Source organism: Pelmatolapia mariae, linkage group LG15, assembly GCF_036321145.2.
Source record: "Pelmatolapia mariae isolate MD_Pm_ZW linkage group LG15, Pm_UMD_F_2, whole genome shotgun sequence".
Lineage (NCBI taxonomy): Eukaryota > Metazoa > Chordata > Actinopteri > Cichliformes > Cichlidae > Pelmatolapia > Pelmatolapia mariae.
In genome coordinates this window covers 8,648,160-8,668,571 of record NC_086240.1, presented here as the reverse complement: position 1 = coordinate 8,668,571, position 20,412 = coordinate 8,648,160, and the positions used below count along the sequence as shown (strand labels likewise).

General features: G+C 38.7%; 2 protein-coding genes and 2 non-coding genes across 4 annotated transcripts; 3 read left to right on the top strand and 1 right to left on the bottom strand.

Moving 5' to 3' along the window:
- Window positions 1-3,707: 3,707 nt before the first annotated feature.
- LOC134643560 (deleted in malignant brain tumors 1 protein-like) lies at window positions 3,708-14,163 on the bottom strand. The gene is made up of 11 exons (XM_063495988.1): window positions 14,151-14,163; window positions 12,194-12,220; window positions 11,753-12,064; window positions 9,218-9,551; window positions 7,529-7,827; window positions 6,974-7,273; window positions 5,693-5,863; window positions 5,173-5,361; window positions 4,108-4,416; window positions 3,911-4,009; window positions 3,708-3,820 (listed from the first exon to the last, which is right to left on the bottom strand). The coding sequence occupies exons 1-11, from the start codon at window positions 14,161-14,163 to the stop codon at window positions 3,708-3,710; spliced, it is 2,166 nt and encodes a 721-aa protein (XP_063352058.1).
- A 2,536-nt stretch (window positions 14,164-16,699) lies between these two features.
- On the top strand, window positions 16,700-20,395 carry LOC134643074 (small ribosomal subunit protein eS12). The gene is made up of 6 exons (XM_063495282.1): window positions 16,700-16,768; window positions 16,893-16,939; window positions 18,257-18,373; window positions 18,510-18,612; window positions 18,904-19,005; window positions 20,308-20,395. Exons 2-6 carry the CDS (start codon window positions 16,926-16,928, stop codon window positions 20,368-20,370), a joined length of 399 nt encoding a protein of 132 aa, XP_063351352.1. The 5' UTR covers window positions 16,700-16,768; window positions 16,893-16,925; the 3' UTR covers window positions 20,371-20,395.
- LOC134643921 (small nucleolar RNA SNORD101) lies at window positions 18,097-18,173 on the top strand. The gene has a single exon (XR_010096431.1). It is a non-coding gene; the product is annotated as a small nucleolar RNA SNORD101 (small nucleolar RNA).
- LOC134643938 (small nucleolar RNA SNORD100) lies at window positions 18,713-18,796 on the top strand. Its single transcript, XR_010096447.1, has one exon. It is a non-coding gene; the product is annotated as a small nucleolar RNA SNORD100 (small nucleolar RNA).
- Window positions 20,396-20,412: the final 17 nt, after the last annotated feature.

Sequence of the window (20,412 nt, the reverse complement as noted above, 5' to 3'; positions counted from 1 at the left end):
CATTATACTTGTAGGGGGACAAAATGCCTGTCCCCACACGTTTGAAGGCATTTTTGAGGCTCAAAATGTAGTTTTAGTGTCAGGGTTACAATTAGTTTATTGTTAGGTTTAGGCTAAGAGTTAGGGTAACAGATTCATTCTTGATGGTTAGGGTCAGGGTAACGGTAAGGGAAAGCATTATGTCAAATAGATGTCCTCACTAAGATATGAAATAGAGTGTGTGTGTTTGTGTACTTGACTGGTTTCACAACTGAAACAGACAGGCCACAACTCGAATTGCACTCAGTCCTGTAGGTGTGTCCTTGCAGACAGGTAAGAGTTGTCCAAACCTGCTTACTTTGTGTGTGGTTGCACCAGCAGTGCCTGCATATCTAGCACAGGATCACTCTGTGACTTTCCACTTCTCTCTGCACTTCTGTCATTCCCACTCTGTCATTCTGTGTTTTTCTGTATTGGACTATTCCTTTTAATATAGCAGAAATGCCAGTCAAAGTGTTTTTTACAAGTGTGAGTGGTTCTACACAGGTACAGTACACAATCTTACTTGTCTTGTTCTTTTATTTCTAGCCAGTGATTAATATATATCACTGATACTATGAAAATATTGTGAGATGTGTGTAAAGTAGGATTTTTTTTACTTTTATAGACGATCTAACTGCTCTCTATGCACAACTCAGCAACTTTTATTATAAAAGAAAACTTTTTTAACAAGTCACACAGCTATTAGTCTTGATTAGTCACCGATTAAATATGCCTTTTCCAGATTAAGAAGAACCAAGAGAGAGTCTTTTCTATCTTAACCTCCAAGAAGATCCCCTTTCAACCTGTGGACATTTCTCAGAGTTCTGATGATAAGGATTTAATGAGGCAGGGAGCAGGAGATCCGATGGCGCTCCCTCCACAAATATTCAATGGAGATGTCTACTGTGGAGTAAGTCTCATACAATAACTTGTGAATAATAATAAGCTGAACCTGCGATTCAAAACTTAAAATTATGATCAGGTGTGTTTTATTTACACGCTTGCTGATGTCGTCACACAAAAAAAGAATAGAAAACCATGTGGTTAGTCTAAGGTGTGGACACAGTTTTAAAATCAATATTTACACTGTATGCTAACTACTGGTTGTTCACACAGTTAAGCCAGGGGACAGAAATACATGCAGAAATGCATACATACCAATACTTTGACTTGTACACTCCCTATTCACTCAAGCACTCATCAGATTTCAGCCTTCCAGTTAAACTTTGTGAGACAAACTATTTGCGTGCAGAGTATTCCTTTAATCCTTCCAGCTTATTAACTTCAGTTCACTTTTGCTAACAGGTAAAGACTACAAGCATGCAAACAATGAATATTGCCAAAAATACCTTAACCCTGTAAGACCCAACCCATCACAAAATAGCCAGAAGATTCAGATTTTCTGGAACTGAGATGTTTATTAACCCTTATAGCAAAGACATTTTTTTTTTTTTTTGCTATATCGTGTTGTGCATGATATATTTTTATTATATATTTATTATATATTTTTTGTATCGCATTTGATACATTGGCAACTTTTTGTTAACAACAATGTTACTTTTAACCAAATAAAGAGTTTTGTCCATAACATTTTGAAATTATGGCAAGTATTGATCATGTTGATGAGATAGAGGTCTCAGAAACTCATGAATGAAATATGATACCAAGGGCATTATAGGGTTAAAGCTCAAAAAATGCTGTGGAGTGTGCAAAGACAGCATCAGAAAGAGGTGTGAGACAGCCCTGATAGTCTTTCCCAAAGATATTAATAATCTCACAGCAGTAAGCCAATCAGCCACAGCGGAGGCTGTTTTAAGATTTCAAATTTTTCCTGCCACAAGGCAACTTAATATTGTTCGTTTTTCTTAGTCTCTTCGATCTGCTATTTTTCTTTTTTATTATCTATAGCAAGAACAAATTCAACTGAAAGAACTGGGCTATAAAGGAATGGAACTCATTGCAAAGAAAGATAAAACGCTTATTGGATTAAAAAAGGATTAAACTATTATCTGTTTGCCATGGCCTAAGGTCACATTCTGATCAAATGAACTGGGTTATTGTGTGTGTGTGTGTGTGTGTGTGTGTGTGTGTGTGTGTGTGTGTGTGTGTGTGTGTGTGTGTGTGTGTGTGTGTGTGTGTTTTTATATTTTGCTGTCACAATGCGTACCCAACAGTAGGGAGCTGTTTTGTTTGTTCATGTGCAGTTGAGTTATTGTTTTTTTTTTTTTAATGGTTTGTGTCTCTTTGTGGGTTGTTAACATGAACTGTCATATTCTTACCCCAGTAAGAATAACTGTAACTAATGGTGATCTCAGTTAGCTAAATTTATGGCTTGTTGTGTTGTATGTCATATTGGACAAATGTACAGCACACAGAGCAATATTTTTTAAATAGGTTAATATCCATCATGCATGTCTTCTCTTTTACAGGACATCAATGCATTTAACAATGCAATCGAGATGGAACAATTGGAGGACTTCCTTAAGCTCTGAAAGGAACAGTGACGCTCAACTACATTGCCATAACCAACTAAACCTGTTAGAGAGGTGTTTTTTGTTCTTTTTTTACTTTGTTTTTACCCACGCTTGTGTGATAATATATCATGTATTCAAGTTTCATCAGAGCTAGTTATAGAAAATGCCATTTTTGTTTTGTTTTGGTTTTTTTAAAATAAAAAATGCTCAGAATAGCACGTGGCCTTCAGTGACATTTTTATTTGTGAAGTTTATGTGGGACCACATCCTCTGTCCTCTTCGTGTAACACCTTCTGTGGGATTACTTGCATAGTAGCATTCAAGCTGTTGGTGTCCACTTATGCCTTCTTGTTCCAGTAGCCCACTATTGTGTGCTGTACAGATGCCTCTGATGCTATCCAGTACATGAGTATGCACTTGGGTCCTCATCCCCGCAACACATGACCAGCACACCCTCTTTTTACGTATAAAGACACGATTATAAAACAATCCTCTGGTTCTCGACAGGTCTTTGATAAACACAACCTTGGTTGAACAACAATACATTGCATATTACAATGTGTTCCATTTATTTAAAAGGAGCTAACCTTCCATTGTGGCTGAATTAAAACAAGTTTGTAAAGAAGAGTGGACCAAAATGGCTCCACAGTAAAGTGAAACACTCATCACCAGTGAGTGATGCAGAAGCAGTGTCCACAACTTACTGCTTCCATGTGGTGCTAATCAAATGCACTTGATTAACTTATTATCAACAAGAAAAGAAGAAATAACAACGATATAAATAGTTTATATTACATTGATATTGAGAGTCTTTGAAGGAACTGAATTGAAGGATTTTTTGGCGATGCTAACGCTGTAGAGACAGGCATACTCTCCGTGCTGTTCATGACTTATTGCAGCGAGCTCAAAATTGGCCAGGTAGAAGGCTGAGTGGCCAAATGCTGACTTTGATTCAGTAGTGTTTGTGTTTAAATGTGTGAAATAGAAGACGCCTCTAGGGTATATAGAATGAACAGAGCAAGTGACAGTGAAGGTGCTGCCTCGAGAGACAGAAATTGTGTCAGGATTGGTGAGTTCCATTGCATTGGGGGACATCAGGGAGATGTTGGGTTTTTCCAGTTTAACTGCAAACAATATAAATAGATATATCAAAGCATGCATGTTAGTTAAATTTCCGATAAATGTGCAAAACAGAGGAAACAAGGCACAAAATTACTGACCTACAACGGAAAGGTCAGCAGGATTTCCTTGAGGATAGTAGATGACTTCACTGGGCAACACCTTTTGATATTCACAGTAGTATGAACCCTTTTGGCTTAAGTCCACTTTCAGGAAGACAAATGTTGCAGATGCATGATCTGAGAATTTTTCCATTTGAAATGACCCTTGGGTTTTTTTCAGGAGAAATCTCCCACCCATGCGTTCTGTTACTAGCGTGCAGGTAATTTCAACTTTGTCACCCCAGTTCACCTCTGGAGCAGGACTTATTGTGATTTTGGGCTTCTGTTGACCACCTGAAGCAGATAATAAATGTTTCTTGTATAACAGCCAAAACAACTTTCTCAGGAGCAATGAGATAATTTGTCAGTTCAAAATGAGCTATGTCTCTTACCTAAGCAGATAACGCTGGCATCTTCATCGTGCCCACAGTTATTTTCTCCAAAACCATCGTGTGAACAATGAGTAAGAGCAGACTCTTGGCCTGAGCATCCCACATTATCCAGCCATACTGGACCAGAGCCTCTACCAAAATGGGCACTTAGAGGTGCTGAAATGGCATGACCGCAATCAAGCTGTCTGCATACCACATCAGCATCGCTCATTTCCCAATCGTCATCACACACAGTTCCCCACTGTCCTTTATAGAAGACCTCCACTCTGCCGGAGCATTCACCTGAGCCATCCACCAACCGGACTTGTGCTGCATAACAGAGCAGAAAGAGTGAATACAAGTACAATGGAAAGTCCTTAAAACAACCAAAAAGAAGACAAAATTATAAAAGGACTTGAAAGGATTCTTCTGTATATATTATACAAAATGTTTGTATTAATGCATAAAAAACAAATACCAAAATATAATATTAATTGGATATTATATCGTTTATTAGTCCATTATGTTAGGCAAAAGGAGTATTGCAACAACTGTTTCAAGTCATGGGAAATATGATGTTTTTGCTTTTTAATGGATGAAGTCCATACTACTCAAGTCTATGTAAGATAAATAACTAGTAAGCTAGCTGAGCTTAGCTTAGCTATAAAGAAAGCATTACCTAGACTGGCTTTGTCTAACAGTGACCTCTACAGCTTACTGTTTGGCAATACGTAGCAAGCAATAGGCAAAACAGTTGCTGGCTAATCCTACTTCCTAAACCAGATAGGTGTAAAAAAAATAAAGTACATTTTCTAAAGAAAAAAATCAAAAACACAAAAAGAAAATAATTTTGTTAAACATTAATCTGCACATGGCTGACCAAATTAAATACGACAGTTTTTCAATTCAGTGTTATAATTTGGAAATTTATGAAACCAACTTTGATATAAAAAGCCTTACCAGCACAGAGAACACCGGCATCATGTTCATGCCCACAGTCTTCTCTTGTAAAACCCTTCACCGAGCATTCTTGAAGAGAAGTCACGCTGTGGAAACAAGAAGTGCTAGCCTCCACCACTGACCCACTGCCTTGGCCAAAAAAAGCAGCGCCAGGAGCATTCACGGCACGTCCACACTCCAGCAGCTCACACACCACTCCAGCTTTACTTAGAGTCCAGTCTGTGTCACATACTGCGTGCCACTGCTCGCCGTGACGGACCTCCACTCTCCCAGAGCACTCATCAGTACTGTTAACCAACCGCACTGCCAAGCTCCCTGTGAAGTAAACAAAAAATATAGCCACACGTATATAAGAATATTCTTTTTTAAACTGTGACGTACCTAGGTATATTATACATTATTTAAATTCAGAAGCCAATATCTTAAAAAGTAAGAAAAAGAAGAAGAAGAAGAAGCAGAAGAAGAAGAAGAAGCTGCCAAAATTACATTTTGGCATTTTATTTTTGCTTCTTCTTACCTGTGCAGGAAACACCGGCAACTACAGTTGTGTCACAGTTTCTGTCCAGACCTGGTCTTTGTGGACACTGATTCAATGTAGACTCTCTTCCATTGCATTCAATTTGATCAGTCCAGGTCTGTCCTGTACCAGGGCCAACCTCATTAAGCTTGTGAGGTTTCCCACAGTCCAACTGTCTGCACACCACTGTTGCATCATTCATGTCCCAGGAATCAGCGCACACAGTCCCCCACTGACCTTTGTCATAAATCTCTACTCTTCCATCACAACGAGTAGATCCACCAGTTAATCTCACGTTTCCTGGAAATGATAGCTGTTATATTAATGTACATGAAATACTACTTGACACACACAACTGTATATACTGCACTGTATTACTTTTTTTTTGTTTTGAACTAGGGATGTACTGCTGACTGATTAAGTGGTTAATATTTTTTGTGTTGCGTCACATTAATTTTGTGCTGGATCCAAACAGCAGTGGACAGTCCAAGCACCTAAAACATCTTTTATGTTGAAAATGTATCCATACTGTAATATATCGACATGTATGTGATATCTGTAGAAGTTGGTCCAATGGAAATGACAGTTGAGAGAGAAAATCTATCAATGAGTGTGCTTGTTTGATACAAAGAGGACCTGTGGTTAATGGGCTTCTAAGATTTAGTTCATGTTTACAGACATTACAGTTATCTTTATGCTTGGCTAGCGAGGCTAAATCCTTTTTTTGGCTTGTGGTTGCCATGCTGAGGAAGATGATCGAATTTGAAGCTTGGATAAATGTATCCATTCTTCTGACTGGTGGTTGTCAAAAGCCAGTCAAAAGCCAGAGTGATGCTATTGGTATTATTGATATATGCCATTAGTTTTGTACATACACAGTGTCTTAGTGTTTGATTATTTTTAGTGACTGTGCTTGTGAAATCTTGATACTTTTGCTTCATGTCTGAGTAGGATGAATTTTTGTGTGGTATGTCGGGACTAAGCCTACTGAGCTTTTGACAGTATACGCAAAAACATAGCACACCTTAAAAACTCAGTATATAAGATTGTTGGAAAGTCTTAAGTTTTTGTGCCTTCTAATCTAACCTTTTAGTTGAACATAGTTTCCATATTTATTCTAGATATTCCATATCTAGATTGGTACCTGACAAATCACCGCTTGGGGTTTCATTATATAATTATAAATCTGGTGTTTTGCATGAACACAGTGTTTCACTAAATCACTAGTCTTTTTTCTAAAGTTAGTCCAGTTTTCTGTATTTGTTCATGTAACTTGAAGCCCTTGTACCAATATTTAAAGGTTATGTGAAAGGGCCAGAAACAATTTCCATCTTAGTTTTTTTTAAAGAAGAATATGATGGATTCATTGTCTTTTTGAAAGTCTAATTTCAATTTGACATCAGACTTTACCTGAGCATACCACAGAGGCATCTTCAGTACCATCGGTGATAGATCTGGTATGGTCTCTAAACGTGCACTGCGTGAGAGAACTCTCTCTGCCGTTACAGCGAATCTCGTACCCTCTCAGATCTCGACCTTTACCAAATGACTCTGAGATCTTGACAGGATCTCCACAGTTCATCTCTCTGCACACCACAGCAGCTTCATTCATTCCCCAGTTAACATTAAATGCTTGTGACCAGTGTTCCCCATAGTGGACCTCCACTCTTCCTGAGCACAGGTCAGTCCCATTGATTAGTCGAATGACAGCTACAAAGCACAGTAGAGAAAAAATATCAGCAATTCATTGGTGTTCATCTGAAAGAATTGTATTAATTGAAACTCCATCTGATATTGGTGTTGTAGATATAACTGCTATGTAATCAATAACTGAACATTTTTTGGAGTACATAGTAAAAAAAAAATGAAATAAATATCCAAAGAAAATGCTACATCCAGAACTTTTTGGGATCTAAAGGTAAAAAAAAGAGACACTTTGTGAAATGAAACATCAATAGTATGTACCTGAACAAATCACTCCTGCATCTTCACCATGACCACAGTTATTTTCTCCAAAGGAGGAACGTCTGCAGTGCACAAGTGACGTCTCATTACCCAGACAGTTGACATCATCCAGCCAGACCACTCCTTGGCCTTCACCAAAGAAGGCACCAGGTTTAACTCTCTGAGGTGTTCCACAGTCCATGGCCTTGCACACCACCTCAGCATCTCTTAAGTCCCACTCATCATCACACACTGTTCCCCACTGGCCGTCATGCAGAATCTCCACTCGGCCAGAGCATCGGTCAATGCCGTTCACAAGCCTTAGCGGTGGTTGACCTGAGGGCACACATTAAACGAATACCAATAAATATTATAAGCTGTTGCGGGGGTTTTTTGTCGTTGTTTTTTTAAGGTTGTCATCAATTTTAAAATTTGTTGTAACAGATTTTTTTATTTATTCATTTTTGGCATCTTGGGGACAGCAGAAACTAGTTTTACAGCAACATGTTGTGTAGCTTCATATTTATCCATCATACGTGAGCAGTCTGAGACACAAACAAAGAGCAGACTACATGGCTGAGAGCCTGATTCAGAAATCGGTGTTGGCAATGGGAGTAGAATTCAAAGATTAAGCAGTGTTGCCCAATACTTTTCTCCATTTAGTGTATATCATGTAACAATCAGAGTTTGTGGATATAAATGAGATGTTAATGTCTTGAAACAGAATGCTTTTATAACAAGCTCTAAGTGCATAAAGGCAAAAAAAAAAAACAGGTCATTTTAGTCCATTGCTAGTTGGTTCCACCCTGATGGTGTCATAACGTCAGGAGTAACTGAGGTTGTGTAGATATAAATTACCTGTTACCGTGGTGAAATAAAACGATACCTGTTGCAGGCAGACAAACATTAAAAATAGGTCATTTTAACATGTTGCTAGGTGGTTGCTAGGCTACATAGTGATATAATAATATCTGATATAGATAAGAAACTTCAAAGTCTTAAGCTATGCCACGTTTAGTTGCTCAGCTCCTAATTGTAAAGAAGTAGTTGGTGGACAACGAAACAGAAAGACAAACAGAGAATGCAGAAATGACTTTATGAAACCTTTATGAAAAGTTAAAGTGCAGAACTGTAACCCATTATATTGTCTTTAACTTGTGAGTGTCTATCAGTAGACTGAGCCTTCAGGATTTTAGTTTAAATGCTTTTGATGAGCCTCAGACCTTTAAACACATTCACGAGTACATATTAAGTGAAAGAAATACTCCACATGAGTCAACCTTTTCTTTTAAAAGTTGTCCAAACATGACGTTTGCTATTTTTGGAAAGCAGGATTGCAGCATATCTGTATCTTTTACCTGCACATGCGAGAGAAACACCTTCACATGGTCCTGTGTGTTCTTGAAGTTGACATTGGCTGATAGAGTTCACATTATCAGAGCATCTACTTGTGAGCCCTCGCAGTGAGCTGTCAACAAAGTAGAAGGTGTCTTTGGAATTTTTTGGAGCTCCACAGTCGAGCTCCTTGCATATGACTGTAGCTTCTTTAAGACCCCAGTTATTACTACAAAGTTTCCCCCATCGGCCATCGTGGAGAACCTCCACTCTGCCAGAACAAGCGTCACTCCCATTTATTAATCTGACTGTCTCTGCAAAGCAAAATTTGGCATCGTTAGGATTGTCATTAAAACTCAGTTTTGAGAAACAAACAGAACAGAGCCTGTGTTACCTGAGCACACAAGACCAGCATCTTCACTGTGGTCACAGTCATGTTCTTCAAAATCTTTGTGAGGGCAGTCACCGAGTAACATTTCATGACCAGTGCACTCCATCTCATCCAACCAAACCTGATCCTGACCTCTCCCAAAGTAAGCCTTGTACTTGACTGAGAGAGCATTCCCACAGTTCATCTCTCGACAAGCTACAGCTGCATCTTGCATCCCCCATTTGTCATCACAGACTGTTCCCCATTGTCCTTTATAGTAGATTTCCACTCTACCAGAGCAGCGATTAGTCCCATTCACCAGCCGAATGGGTTGACTGTCTGTTGAGGAAAAAAAAAAGAAAAAAAGTCAAGGGCATGGTTATTCTTTCAGAAAAGGACAATCTAACAGTATCAGTTTTACTGGGTACGTACAACTTACTTGCACAGACAACAGTAGCATCAACACAGCTTTCTCTGAAATCTTTAAGTTTGCACTGTGAGATTGAGTTCTCATTTCCAGAGCAAGTGGTTTTGATGGCAGACAGTTCATGTGCTTCTCCAAAATATGGTGTTTCGTTCTGACTGAGAGGATCGCCGCAGCCAGCTTCTCTGCACGCCACCTGAGCTGCTTCCTTGCCCCAGTCATTGCAAACTCTTTTCCACTGACCCTTGTGGTAGACTTCCACTCTGCCATTACAACGAGTGGTTCCTTTCTCAAAGCGCACATATTCTGCAAATGATGTGGATATTAAATGCAATAAAATAATATGTTTCATAAATAATAATACAATCAGCCAGTGTGTCTGTATTTCCCATAGTCTATATACAATAATACAACTAATTCTAGTGAAGATTTTAACTTTGTCAGAACCAAATTGGAATAAACTGGCATCTAAAGCATATTACCAAAAGAAAACACAAGAATGTCTTGATGCATGCTCAATCATCCGGGTAAGTAAATCCCAAAGGTTGATTCTGTTCTTCTGTTCATCTGGACATAACGTTTTCAGTGGGAGAAACGTTTTGTCACTCATCCAAGTGACTTCTTCAGTCTCGGCTGACTGCAGGTTTCCCCAACCTTATAAACAGTATATTGAACAATAACTCAAACCAGCCCACTGAATGAACAATGGGCTGTGAGGTCAGTCTTTTGATCATTAATATGCAAATTGTCATGACCACTGATCAACAACCACTGATCAACAACAATTGGTCAAAGACCACTGACCAATGGCCATACGTAGCATTCACAGAGAGTTGGGGAATGGCTGCAATCACAGCGTTTTAAGATGGTGAAAGATGTGTATCCTTAGGCCCCCATCTCAATTCAGAGATGGTCTTTCCCTTTTCACGTAAATGGACTCCTTGACTCCTCGCTCCAATCAGCGTTCCTCCACGATGTGTACATCCTCATCATTGAAAGAGTGTCCACTGGCCTGCAGTGAGCTGAGACTGAAGAGGTCACTTGGATGAGTGACAAAACGTTTCTCCCATTAAAAACGCTATGTGCAGATGAACAAAATCAACGTTTTGGGAAAGCAAAAGAATGTTAAAGGTCAATTGGAGAAATTAATACTGCTCTCATAAGTATCTGCTGATACCCTCAAGACTAGGAGAATGCTCTTTCCAGCAAAAAAAAATCTGTCTTCCACTATCACAAAAGCTCAAGTTTACTTCTAAAGAAGCCAAACTGTTAATTTACCTGTTTTTAATTGATATTAAATTCTTGATAATGCACAAAATAATTGTTTGTAATCAAAGCTAAACTTTTAATGTATCAAGAGTTATACACTGCAAATTGTTTTCAACAGGACTGTGTGCATAATGTTTGATCAAAATGTTTTTTAGTGTCTGGGCAAGATAAACATACTAATTCATATATCTTAGCACAGTTTAAATACATTTTTTAAATATACTGACTCATGCATAAAAGTGTGTGACATCATTTTTCTTTCCACAATAGAAGGAGCAAAAACTAAATTAAACAAATCAATCATGAGACATGTACGTTATCTATAAATGCTATAAGTATAGCACATTTGCTTCTTTCTCTAACTCAAGAAGAGCAAATGTGACTCCATGCTGACTGTTCTCGAAGTTTAATTGTTGAAGAAATGTTGCAGCAATGAGAAACCTAAACCACATAGCATATGGTGAGCTGACATAATTGCTGTGTTAGCTGGTTTTCTCTTAGGTTGTACAGGATTTCTCAATTTCAAACAACAGTTCCACATTTTACGGTAAGGGACAGTTTTGACATCTTGCTGATGTGATTGAATTCTGCCTGAATTCTGATAACTTTAACTTTTAATGCAGTGCTTAGCTTGGCAGAAAGACTGGAAAATGGTAGAATGTGACAAAATCCACCTACCTAACCTAAACATGTTGCATTTGTTAAAGTGATATTATATTGGACTGAGAAAGCTGTTAACATGTGGCAGCAAGTAAATAAATGTCTTAGCACATTTTCTCGAAGAAAAGGTTTTGTATGAAGGTTTGTGAGGGAAAACAAAAATATGTCAAACATCATTGGGGCTTACCTGAACAGACCACTCCTGCATCTTCATTGTGGCCACAGTTATTTACCCCAAACGGTTTGTGCTGACACTGAAGGATGGAAGACTCATGCCCAGTACACTGTACGTCATCCAACCAGATCTCATCCTTTCCCTGTCCAAAGAAGGCGTCTTTTTTGGCCTCGATAGCTGTCCCGCAGCTTAACTCTCGACACACCACCTCAGCGTTAGCAATGCTCCACTGATCGTGACAGACAGTTCCCCAACTGCCTTTGTGGAAGACCTCCACTCTGCCAGAGCAACGCGAAGGTCCGACCAGCCTAATATTCTCACATTCTGGGTATGAGAAAAACAAAACCACAAAGGATGCACAATGTGTCACCTTGTCCTCAACCACATTTCACAATTTTTATCTTTTTAATGTAGAAATCAAAGTATCCGAATACTCATGGGTTACTTACTGACCTGTAAACTGCAGGAAACTCAACAGGCCTGCAGCAAAAATACATATCGCAAAAGTGATCTGATTAAGCCTGACAGCCCAGTGATTTACATATAAAACAGCATTCTTTAGTTAAAAGCCTTTACTGTAGTCAAATATTTTACAGATCGGGAACATAAGAGGGTCCCAGATAATTTTAAATTCATCCGGTAAACAATGTTTAACCTCCTAGGACCTGGCGTCCACATATGTGGACATCACATTTTGGGTTATTTAGACCAAAATACTCAATTTTGCTCTACAAGGGCCTGATATCCACTTACGGGGACATTATACTGCTACTGTTCTATTGAAATTTTAAACGAATATCCTCATATCTGACTCTCATTTTTCTTGGAAACAAAAATCAGGTAAAAAAAAAAATCTGGTAATTCTTTGTTTTTACATTCATCGGGTCCCAATCAGCCCAAATATCAAAGAGAAATTAAAAATGCATGCCGTGGAAGAGTTAGGGTCTTAGGAGGTTAACTCTTTCAGTCATCAAATAATATTGTGACGTAAATACTGAAACTCGCACTTCTCACTCAGTCTCCACTCAAGAAAACACATGTCCACATGAAGTCAAACTGAGACAAAAACCTCCAGTAACTCACCAAGAGACAAGTGAAAAATAAAATGTCGTTTTTCATCAAAAATGAGGATCATATTGTGTCTTCAGTGTTGGCCAGTCACTGTAAAATAATACCATAATACCTTAGTCATTTTGTTTTCACCAAAAGGTGCTTATATAGGCCTCTTACCTTTTTAAATCCTCCAAGACTGCTACGCTAACAGAAGGACCTCAGAATCTTTAATAAAAACGTTCTCATCTTCCCCAAGAACAGATCCAGTAACTATTTTAAATAAAAAGGTCCGCCTGTATTGGACTGCAACCTGGACACATGTTGACATTTTGATCAATCATTAAAGATGAGACGATGAGAGGGGATTTATCTCCACAAAGCCTGTGGAAATATTTAAAAGAAAAAGAAAACATTTAACGTAACTTATTAATGGAAGAAGATTGATGTCATTTTGGTAGAAAAAAAAAACAAATTGGGCCATGAGTTTTTTTCAGAATTGATGCTTTTTTTCTCAAAACAGGATGTTTTGAGAAATGTCTAGCAGAGATCCTGTATGAATAATAATATGACCACTTCTGCTTTTCCTCTTGTTACACATCAGGAAGAAAGAAAAGCCTTTAAAAGAAAGCCACCCTTTTATGGGCTTTAGATGGTTTACATTTTATGTATTTGTGTAACAGTAAAATTGAAAATAACTTATTATGACATTTGGCAAATCAGACCATTTATTCTTCTTGCAGTGAGCATATGTCTGCATATGAAACTATGCTGTATTTACTTATGTTTCTGTATTGTATATTGTTTTAACACACAGTGTTCAATAGGCTTCTGGGATTGAATTAATAGGAAATAAAAACAAAGAAAAAAGATACAGTTGTTAATTTATCCAACTTTCTAATATTGTATCATAAGCAAGGTATCATCTTAGATACACCTTGCTAGTACATGGTTGGACCCCATTTTGCCTTCTGAACTGCCTTAATTCTCTGCGGCACATATTCGTCTGAGATTTTGTCCATGTTGACATGTACAGCCACGATGTGAATCTCCCATTGCACCACATCCTAAAAGTGCACTACTGGATTGAGATCTGGTGACTGCGGAGGGCATTTAAGGACAGTGAACTGAATGTCATGTTCAAGAAACCAGTTTGTGATGATTTGTGCTTTGAGGAATGGAATGCCGCTTTGTCCTGCTGGAAGCAGCCATCAGTACACATCTGCACACTGTGGGATGGACACTGTCAACTGCATTACTCAGGCAGGCTGTGGTGTTCAACTGATCTTCTACCGATGTGGAACTACACTCAAAAGCAGCTGGCCCTAACCCTTACCACATTCAATGCCACTTAAATCACCTGTCTTCCCCATTCTGATGCTCAGTTTGAACTTAATGAGGTTGTCTTAGCCATGTCTACCCTACTAAATGCACTGAATTGCTGCCATGTGATTGGTTGATTAGATATTTGAGTGAATGAACAATTGAACAGGTGTACTTTATGAAGTGGCTGGTAGGTATATTTCACTTGCGTGTTAAAGAGTCTTATTACTTCGGAGGCCAGAGGGTCTGAACATTATGAAAACACTTACTGGCCCGTTGTATTAAATATTGCCTTTTTTCTAACATTATTGAATATCAGTAACAGAACTAGAAACTAGAATTAGAGAGTACTTGTGTTTGTAATGGACAACAAGTTAAGCACGTATTGACATCTGGGTAAATCATTGCAGGGTTTGAAATTCTCTGATGGGAAATTAGATCACATCTTTATTTGAACAAGAAGGCAACACGCGTGACCTGATAAACAGGGTGATTATGTCACAAGCAGGATAATAGTCTAACAAGTAGATAGGCATGGAAATAGTGTCAGTGCATTGCTAGGAACATGGTTATTAGTTCATGTGCAGCTGTTGTGACCTTATGTTCTTGCTTTAAAGCAGTACATATCTAAACTTCGTGGCATTATTAAAAGCGTTTACTTTAATGCATCACTTCTCATGAACGACTAAATTATTTTGACCAATCTTTATTTAAATATTGCATTAATATAGTTAAAATTGTGTCTAAGCACTTAAATGTGAGTCTGTCCTCAAGATGTACTTGTTTAAGTTAGCTTGATAACCATGTTCGTCTCTGCAAGATATAGTGTGAGGGTAAACGATGATGTTATTTTTGTCATGTTTCGGCTGTGTGCAGGCAGGAGATGACCCAAATGCAAACTCACGGGGAATAAACTCAAAAGCACTGCTTTATTGCAGACTCGAGGAAAAGATACAAAACTAAACTATACTGGGAAAATACAAACTAAACTTCACAGTGAGGCACACAAGGGAACACACAGCATGACGGACGACACGACATGGAACAAAGGGAGACTCTGACATAAATACGCAGAAGGTAATGAGGGAAGTGGAAGCACATGGGGAACACAGCTGAGGACAATTACACATGACAGCGCGGGGAGGACATGAAACTGAAAATGCTGACACCAAGACGCGGACCTTAAACATAACACAGAGAGTACACAGAGAGAGGTAGAGAGAACATGACGGAAAGAGGAAAACACAAAACACGAGGAGTATGAACAAAGCACAATAACTCACACCACTATATACACGGTCACACAGAGGGAGACAAGGGGGATAATGACACGAGGGGAAATCTAGTTAATTAACCTGAATAACTTAGGACCCATAGAATAACAAATGAACTTAAAATGACACAGGAACACAGAAAAACTAAGAACGCTGGGTCAAATGACCCAGGATCCTGACAATTTTGCTATCTTTTTTACTTTTTCCCCCTGTCTAAATCCGTAATGACTACATCCCGTACAGAACAGGTGTAAAAAGTACTTTGATTTGTTGTAGTAAAATGAAGAATGGAAACTCACTAACACATTTCTAAACTAATCATTTATGTGAAATGAAAATTGGTGTGAATTTGAGAGAAAAAGATTCAAAAGACATCCAGACAATTCTTTTTGACTTTAAGGCTGAAATGATAAAATCAGGGTGTCTAATGTTAAAGCAACAGAGTTCCAATGAAGCTCAAGTACAATAAAATGTGATGCAGTCTTAAATCATGCATTATAAAGTTCTCTGCAGAGCAATTTATTGCTGTAAGTAGACTTTAGAGATGCATAGGGCCCCCGCAGCCACTAGGGGGCAATTTTTGAGCCACTTCACTAAAAAGCCAGGAAGTAGCATGGTCACGGTTTAATGTGGCTCCTTTAAAAATACAGCATCACTCTTCCTATGAATTTGCTCTGATTATCTACACATCAAAGTAGATGCTTATTTATTGTATTGTATGCTGTTTTGTTTTCTACTCATCTCATGTTGTTGTTTCCATATTCATGTGAGAGCTGGTTAAATGTATTTATTATTTTTTTTTTAGTTGGTAGGGGAGATAATATTTTATGTTATTATGTTTTCTATTGAAAAAATGTATTTCCTAAAATTAAAAAATATATATTTCTGAGGAAAATTATGCATCTGTTGCATTTATGGACTATTATTTACGTTTTATCATTTTTTAACGTTTTCTTAAGGTTTAAACTTCTTTGGTTTGCTTGTTTTCCTCTAAACATTTAAAGGAAGAAAATTCCAGTAAGATCAAAATCCACGGTTTCTGAGTCAGTGTTTACACTGTGAAAATGTCCAATGGGAAATGTTGAATGACATTAAGAAGTACCCCATATGACGAGTTTATCTAACGACATGAATAAATGTGTATCTGTCCTTGAGATGTATTTGTCTGAATTGTGTCTGTGGGTCATAAAACGTTTTTTTCGCCTGTATTGGCAGACCTGAATAATATCTAGGAGGCAACTTGTAGTTTCAGCTGTTAACTAAAGCTACAACAGGCAACTTATCTGGCGCCACAGTGAGGCGCAGATTGGGGCCTGCTGGTGTTAAATTCGCGTCGCGGGCTTATGACGTCCTCTTTACGCGCTGCTCATCTGCAGGAAAGGTGCGTTCCCTCAACTCCTAACACAATCGTCTGGATTAATCAAACATCCTAAGTTGTACATTCATAAGAGTTGGCCCTTTACAATGGATAATAACTTTTATATCACATTTCTTCTTCATTGCAGAACTTTTAGTTCACCATCCATCGCAAATCTACAATGGCCGAGGAAGGGTGAGTAAGACGTTTGTGTCTATGATAACTTGATAATAAAAGTTACTTAAACGAGCTGTAGTTAAACTACAGCTGAAATTTGTTTAGGAGAGGATAGTGACCTTGTAAACATAAGCTTTTTGGTAACAGTGTGCTTTATAGCGTAAAAGGGAGTATTTCACATGAGACAAGTGGCTAGCTTAGCAGGGATAGAGGTTCAGTTATACTACCGCCGTCACGCATGTAGCAATTTACTATAAAATTGAATTGAATAACCCTTTATTGTCATTGTACATGTACAACGCAATTGTGGGTGCACAACTGTGCAGGAATAAAATATAAATGGTCACCTGCCAGATAAATGGCAAACAGGAGAAATGTATACAGTCACAAGAAATATGTGCAAATCAAGAGAAATGTGTACAAAAACGAGAGAAAGGCACACAATAGAAGGCTCATAAATGAGACATGTCCATAGTCTGGTCCAGGGGTCTAATGTTTAACAGGTTTATACAATCACACAATAGTAAATCTAGGTTAAAATTAACCTGAGATACTGATATGTGGCAGCTTCACTGATGTTTACAATTCCTCTTCCCTTTAATGATCACTAGTGTAATCACCTTGATTTTTGTTATATTGCTCTTCATATATGAATACAGTCAAGGGGTTTAGAAGTAGTAGTCCTGCCTTTAGTGCAGCTATGTATGAAAAATATATGTGGAGTCTTAAACAGGCATGTTTTTCAGTAACCTGAAGTCTTCTCACTGATCTGAAGTATTTAAGGGCTTTGACATTCTAGCAGTAACTTATTTGAAACCTAGTGACAGCGTTGTGTAGAACACTGACTCAGTTGGCCTTTCTTCAGCAAAGATTTAAATGATTGAGAAGCCAAACATGTACACCTTGATAGGCTATATCATGTCGTTTAAGGCTTTAAGCACATGCCTCGTTATACAGAAATCTGTAATGCACATGGAGCCAGTGCAAGACTGCCAACCCCAGTCAGCAGTCTGGCTGCAACATTTACAACTAATTGTAACTTGGCAATAGAGGAGTCCCAAACCGTCGTAGTCCAGTTTAGATGCAGGAAGGCTTGATAAACCTGTTATAGTTGGAAGTTTTAAGTTTTTAGTCTGAAATTTCATTATTTTATTTTTTTCCAGCTGAGCTTTTGTGCATGACTGATGATCCCATCTTTTGTCGGATACCCCTTCACTCTACAATGAGTGAGACGCTCGCCGCTCTGACATGCCAAAAGCTCAGCTGAAGAGGCCCCAATTTCTTGTGCTCATCTTCCTCAAAATTTTAAGATTGTTTTTATCTTACTTCCAACAGCAGTCCTGCCGGAGGTGTGATGGATGTCAACACCGCTCTCCCTGAAGTGCTCAAGACCGCACTCATCCACGATGGCCTGGCCCGAGGTATCCGTGAGGCTGCCAAGGCTCTGGACAAGTAAGTCTTAAATGTTTTAGAGAGCTTTAACTTCTCACGTGTATCTGAGCCATCCTATCAGTTTAAAGTGTGAATGGTATAATGTAGTAGCCTTTAATGTGAGTTAATTTTTTTTTTTTTCCCTGTTCTTTCATAGACGTCAAGCCCATCTCTGCGTGCTTGCTGCCAACTGCGATGAGCCCATGTACGTCAAGCTGGTGGAGGCCCTCTGTGCCGAGCATCAGATCAATCTCATCAAGGTACTGAATTTGCTTGGGTTTGGTTTGATGTTCATGGACAGTTGGACTGCGTTCTTGTTTTATTTTTTTAACCAGTTGCATAAAGAGAATGTAGCACTGCTGTATCGCTGATGATAATTTGGCTCCCTCTACTGAACACTGTGAGGAGATTGCCAATCGTTACCCAATTTCTGCCTGAGATACAGTTGAGCCTGGACTATAATGCACTCTTCTACCCGTGCTTATTATTATTTTTACTGTATTGAGTTAAATTCGTTCATGAAGTTGAAGTGACCTTTTAAACTCCTGCAGGTTGATGACAACAAGAAGCTTGGTGAGTGGGTTGGTCTGTGCAAGATCGACCGTGAGGGTAAACCACGCAAGGTGGTTGGCTGCAGCTGCGTCGTTGTTAAGGTAATTATGCTGCTTTCTTTCTTTGGCAAGTCTGAATCCACTTGATTAGCCTTTTGATCTATATAGAAAACCTTAAATGGAAATTCAGTGAGATCCCTCTAACATAACAGCGAAAGAAACAAGAGTTATGAGTTAGGACTATATTTGCCAGTCAAGTGCAGTTGCTGTGCCTCATGCCATGCAGCTGTTTAACTCCTGGCTAGAGAGGAGCCAGCGTACAAGCCCCGTCATCTGCCTGTGGTGTCCGGGGTCCCTAAGGATGGCTACATAGAGTACCAAATAACAGTAAGCAAAAAAGGTGCTATAAAGGCAATCCATGCAATTCCTCTTCCCTTTAATGATCACAATACAATACAGTACAACTTTATTTATATAGCACATTTAAAACCAGAGGTAGCCAAAGTGCTTCACATCATCCAATAAAACAGTAGTAAAGTACAAAAGCAGATAGCAGAGAAGCTAGCAGGTGGAAGGCATTGATTAACCAAGTATACAAGTACACAGATAAGCAAGCAAGACTTAACGATAAAAACAATAAACCAATATAGGCAAAGAAAGGGAAGGGCAAGAAAGTACACTTAAAAGGCATGCTGTAGGAGGCCGGGAAGGCTAAGCTAAAAAGGTGGGTTTTCAATCGAGACTTGAAGGTCTGGATTGAATCAGACGTGCGAATAGTATGAGGGTTATTCCAGAGGTTAGGTGCAACTGAAGCGAAGGCACGGTCACCTCTGGGTTTCAGCTGTGACCTAGGTTGCACCAAGAGCAATTGGTCAGAAGATCTGTGTTCTGCTGGGAGTATACACACTAAGGAGATCAATAAGGTAGCTGGGTCCAATGTTATTTATGATTTTTATAAGTAAGCAGTAGGATTTTGAAATCAATGCGGTGTTTAATTGGAGGCCAGTTACGAGTAGTAGTTAGAAGGCAAGCCACGGCGTTATCACTAGTGTAGTTATAAAATCAGGGTATCTTGAGTTGGTGTTTAACTCAATCTAAGCAGCATACCTATACCACAGCTGCAGTAAACATGTGTGCCTGAACTAAACGAAATTCAGAGGTGAGTTGTTGACACGGTGTAACAAGCTGATCACCTCCACACTGCATTGAGCTATAATTTATGACAAAGACCGAAACAAGTAGTGTTTAAATATAGCTGGACACATGTTAATTGTAGCTCGTTATGTTTCCCTTGCGTAATAAACTTGCATTTATTTCCAAATGGCTGTTTAATGTTTGTAGCCTTACATGTCTGTGATGTTAGGCTCAGTTGACCTTAATTTTATTTATTTATCCCCCCTACAGGATTATGGCAAGGAGTCCCAGGCCAAGGATGTGATTGAGGAATACTTCAAGTCCAAGAAATGAAGTGTCAATAAAAAGATGAAATGAGGCTCTTGAGTGTGTTAT

Bases quoted from the DNA above. Each gene is read 5' to 3' on its own strand.
- LOC134643560 (XM_063495988.1), bottom strand. The intron at 12,065-12,193 runs GTCAGTAAGTAA...TCTCATACCCAG, and splicing joins GAGTTTCCTGCAGTTTACAG to AATGTGAGAATATTAGGCTG. The intron at 7,828-9,217 runs GTTTGTTTCTCA...ACCACCGCTAAG, and splicing joins GGTAACACAGGCTCTGTTCT to GCTTGTGAACGGCATTGACC.
- LOC134643074 (XM_063495282.1), top strand. The intron at 18,374-18,509 runs GTAAGTCTTAAA...GTTCTTTCATAG, and splicing joins GCTGCCAAGGCTCTGGACAA to ACGTCAAGCCCATCTCTGCG. The intron at 19,006-20,307 runs GTAATTATGCTG...TCCCCCCTACAG, and splicing joins GCAGCTGCGTCGTTGTTAAG to GATTATGGCAAGGAGTCCCA.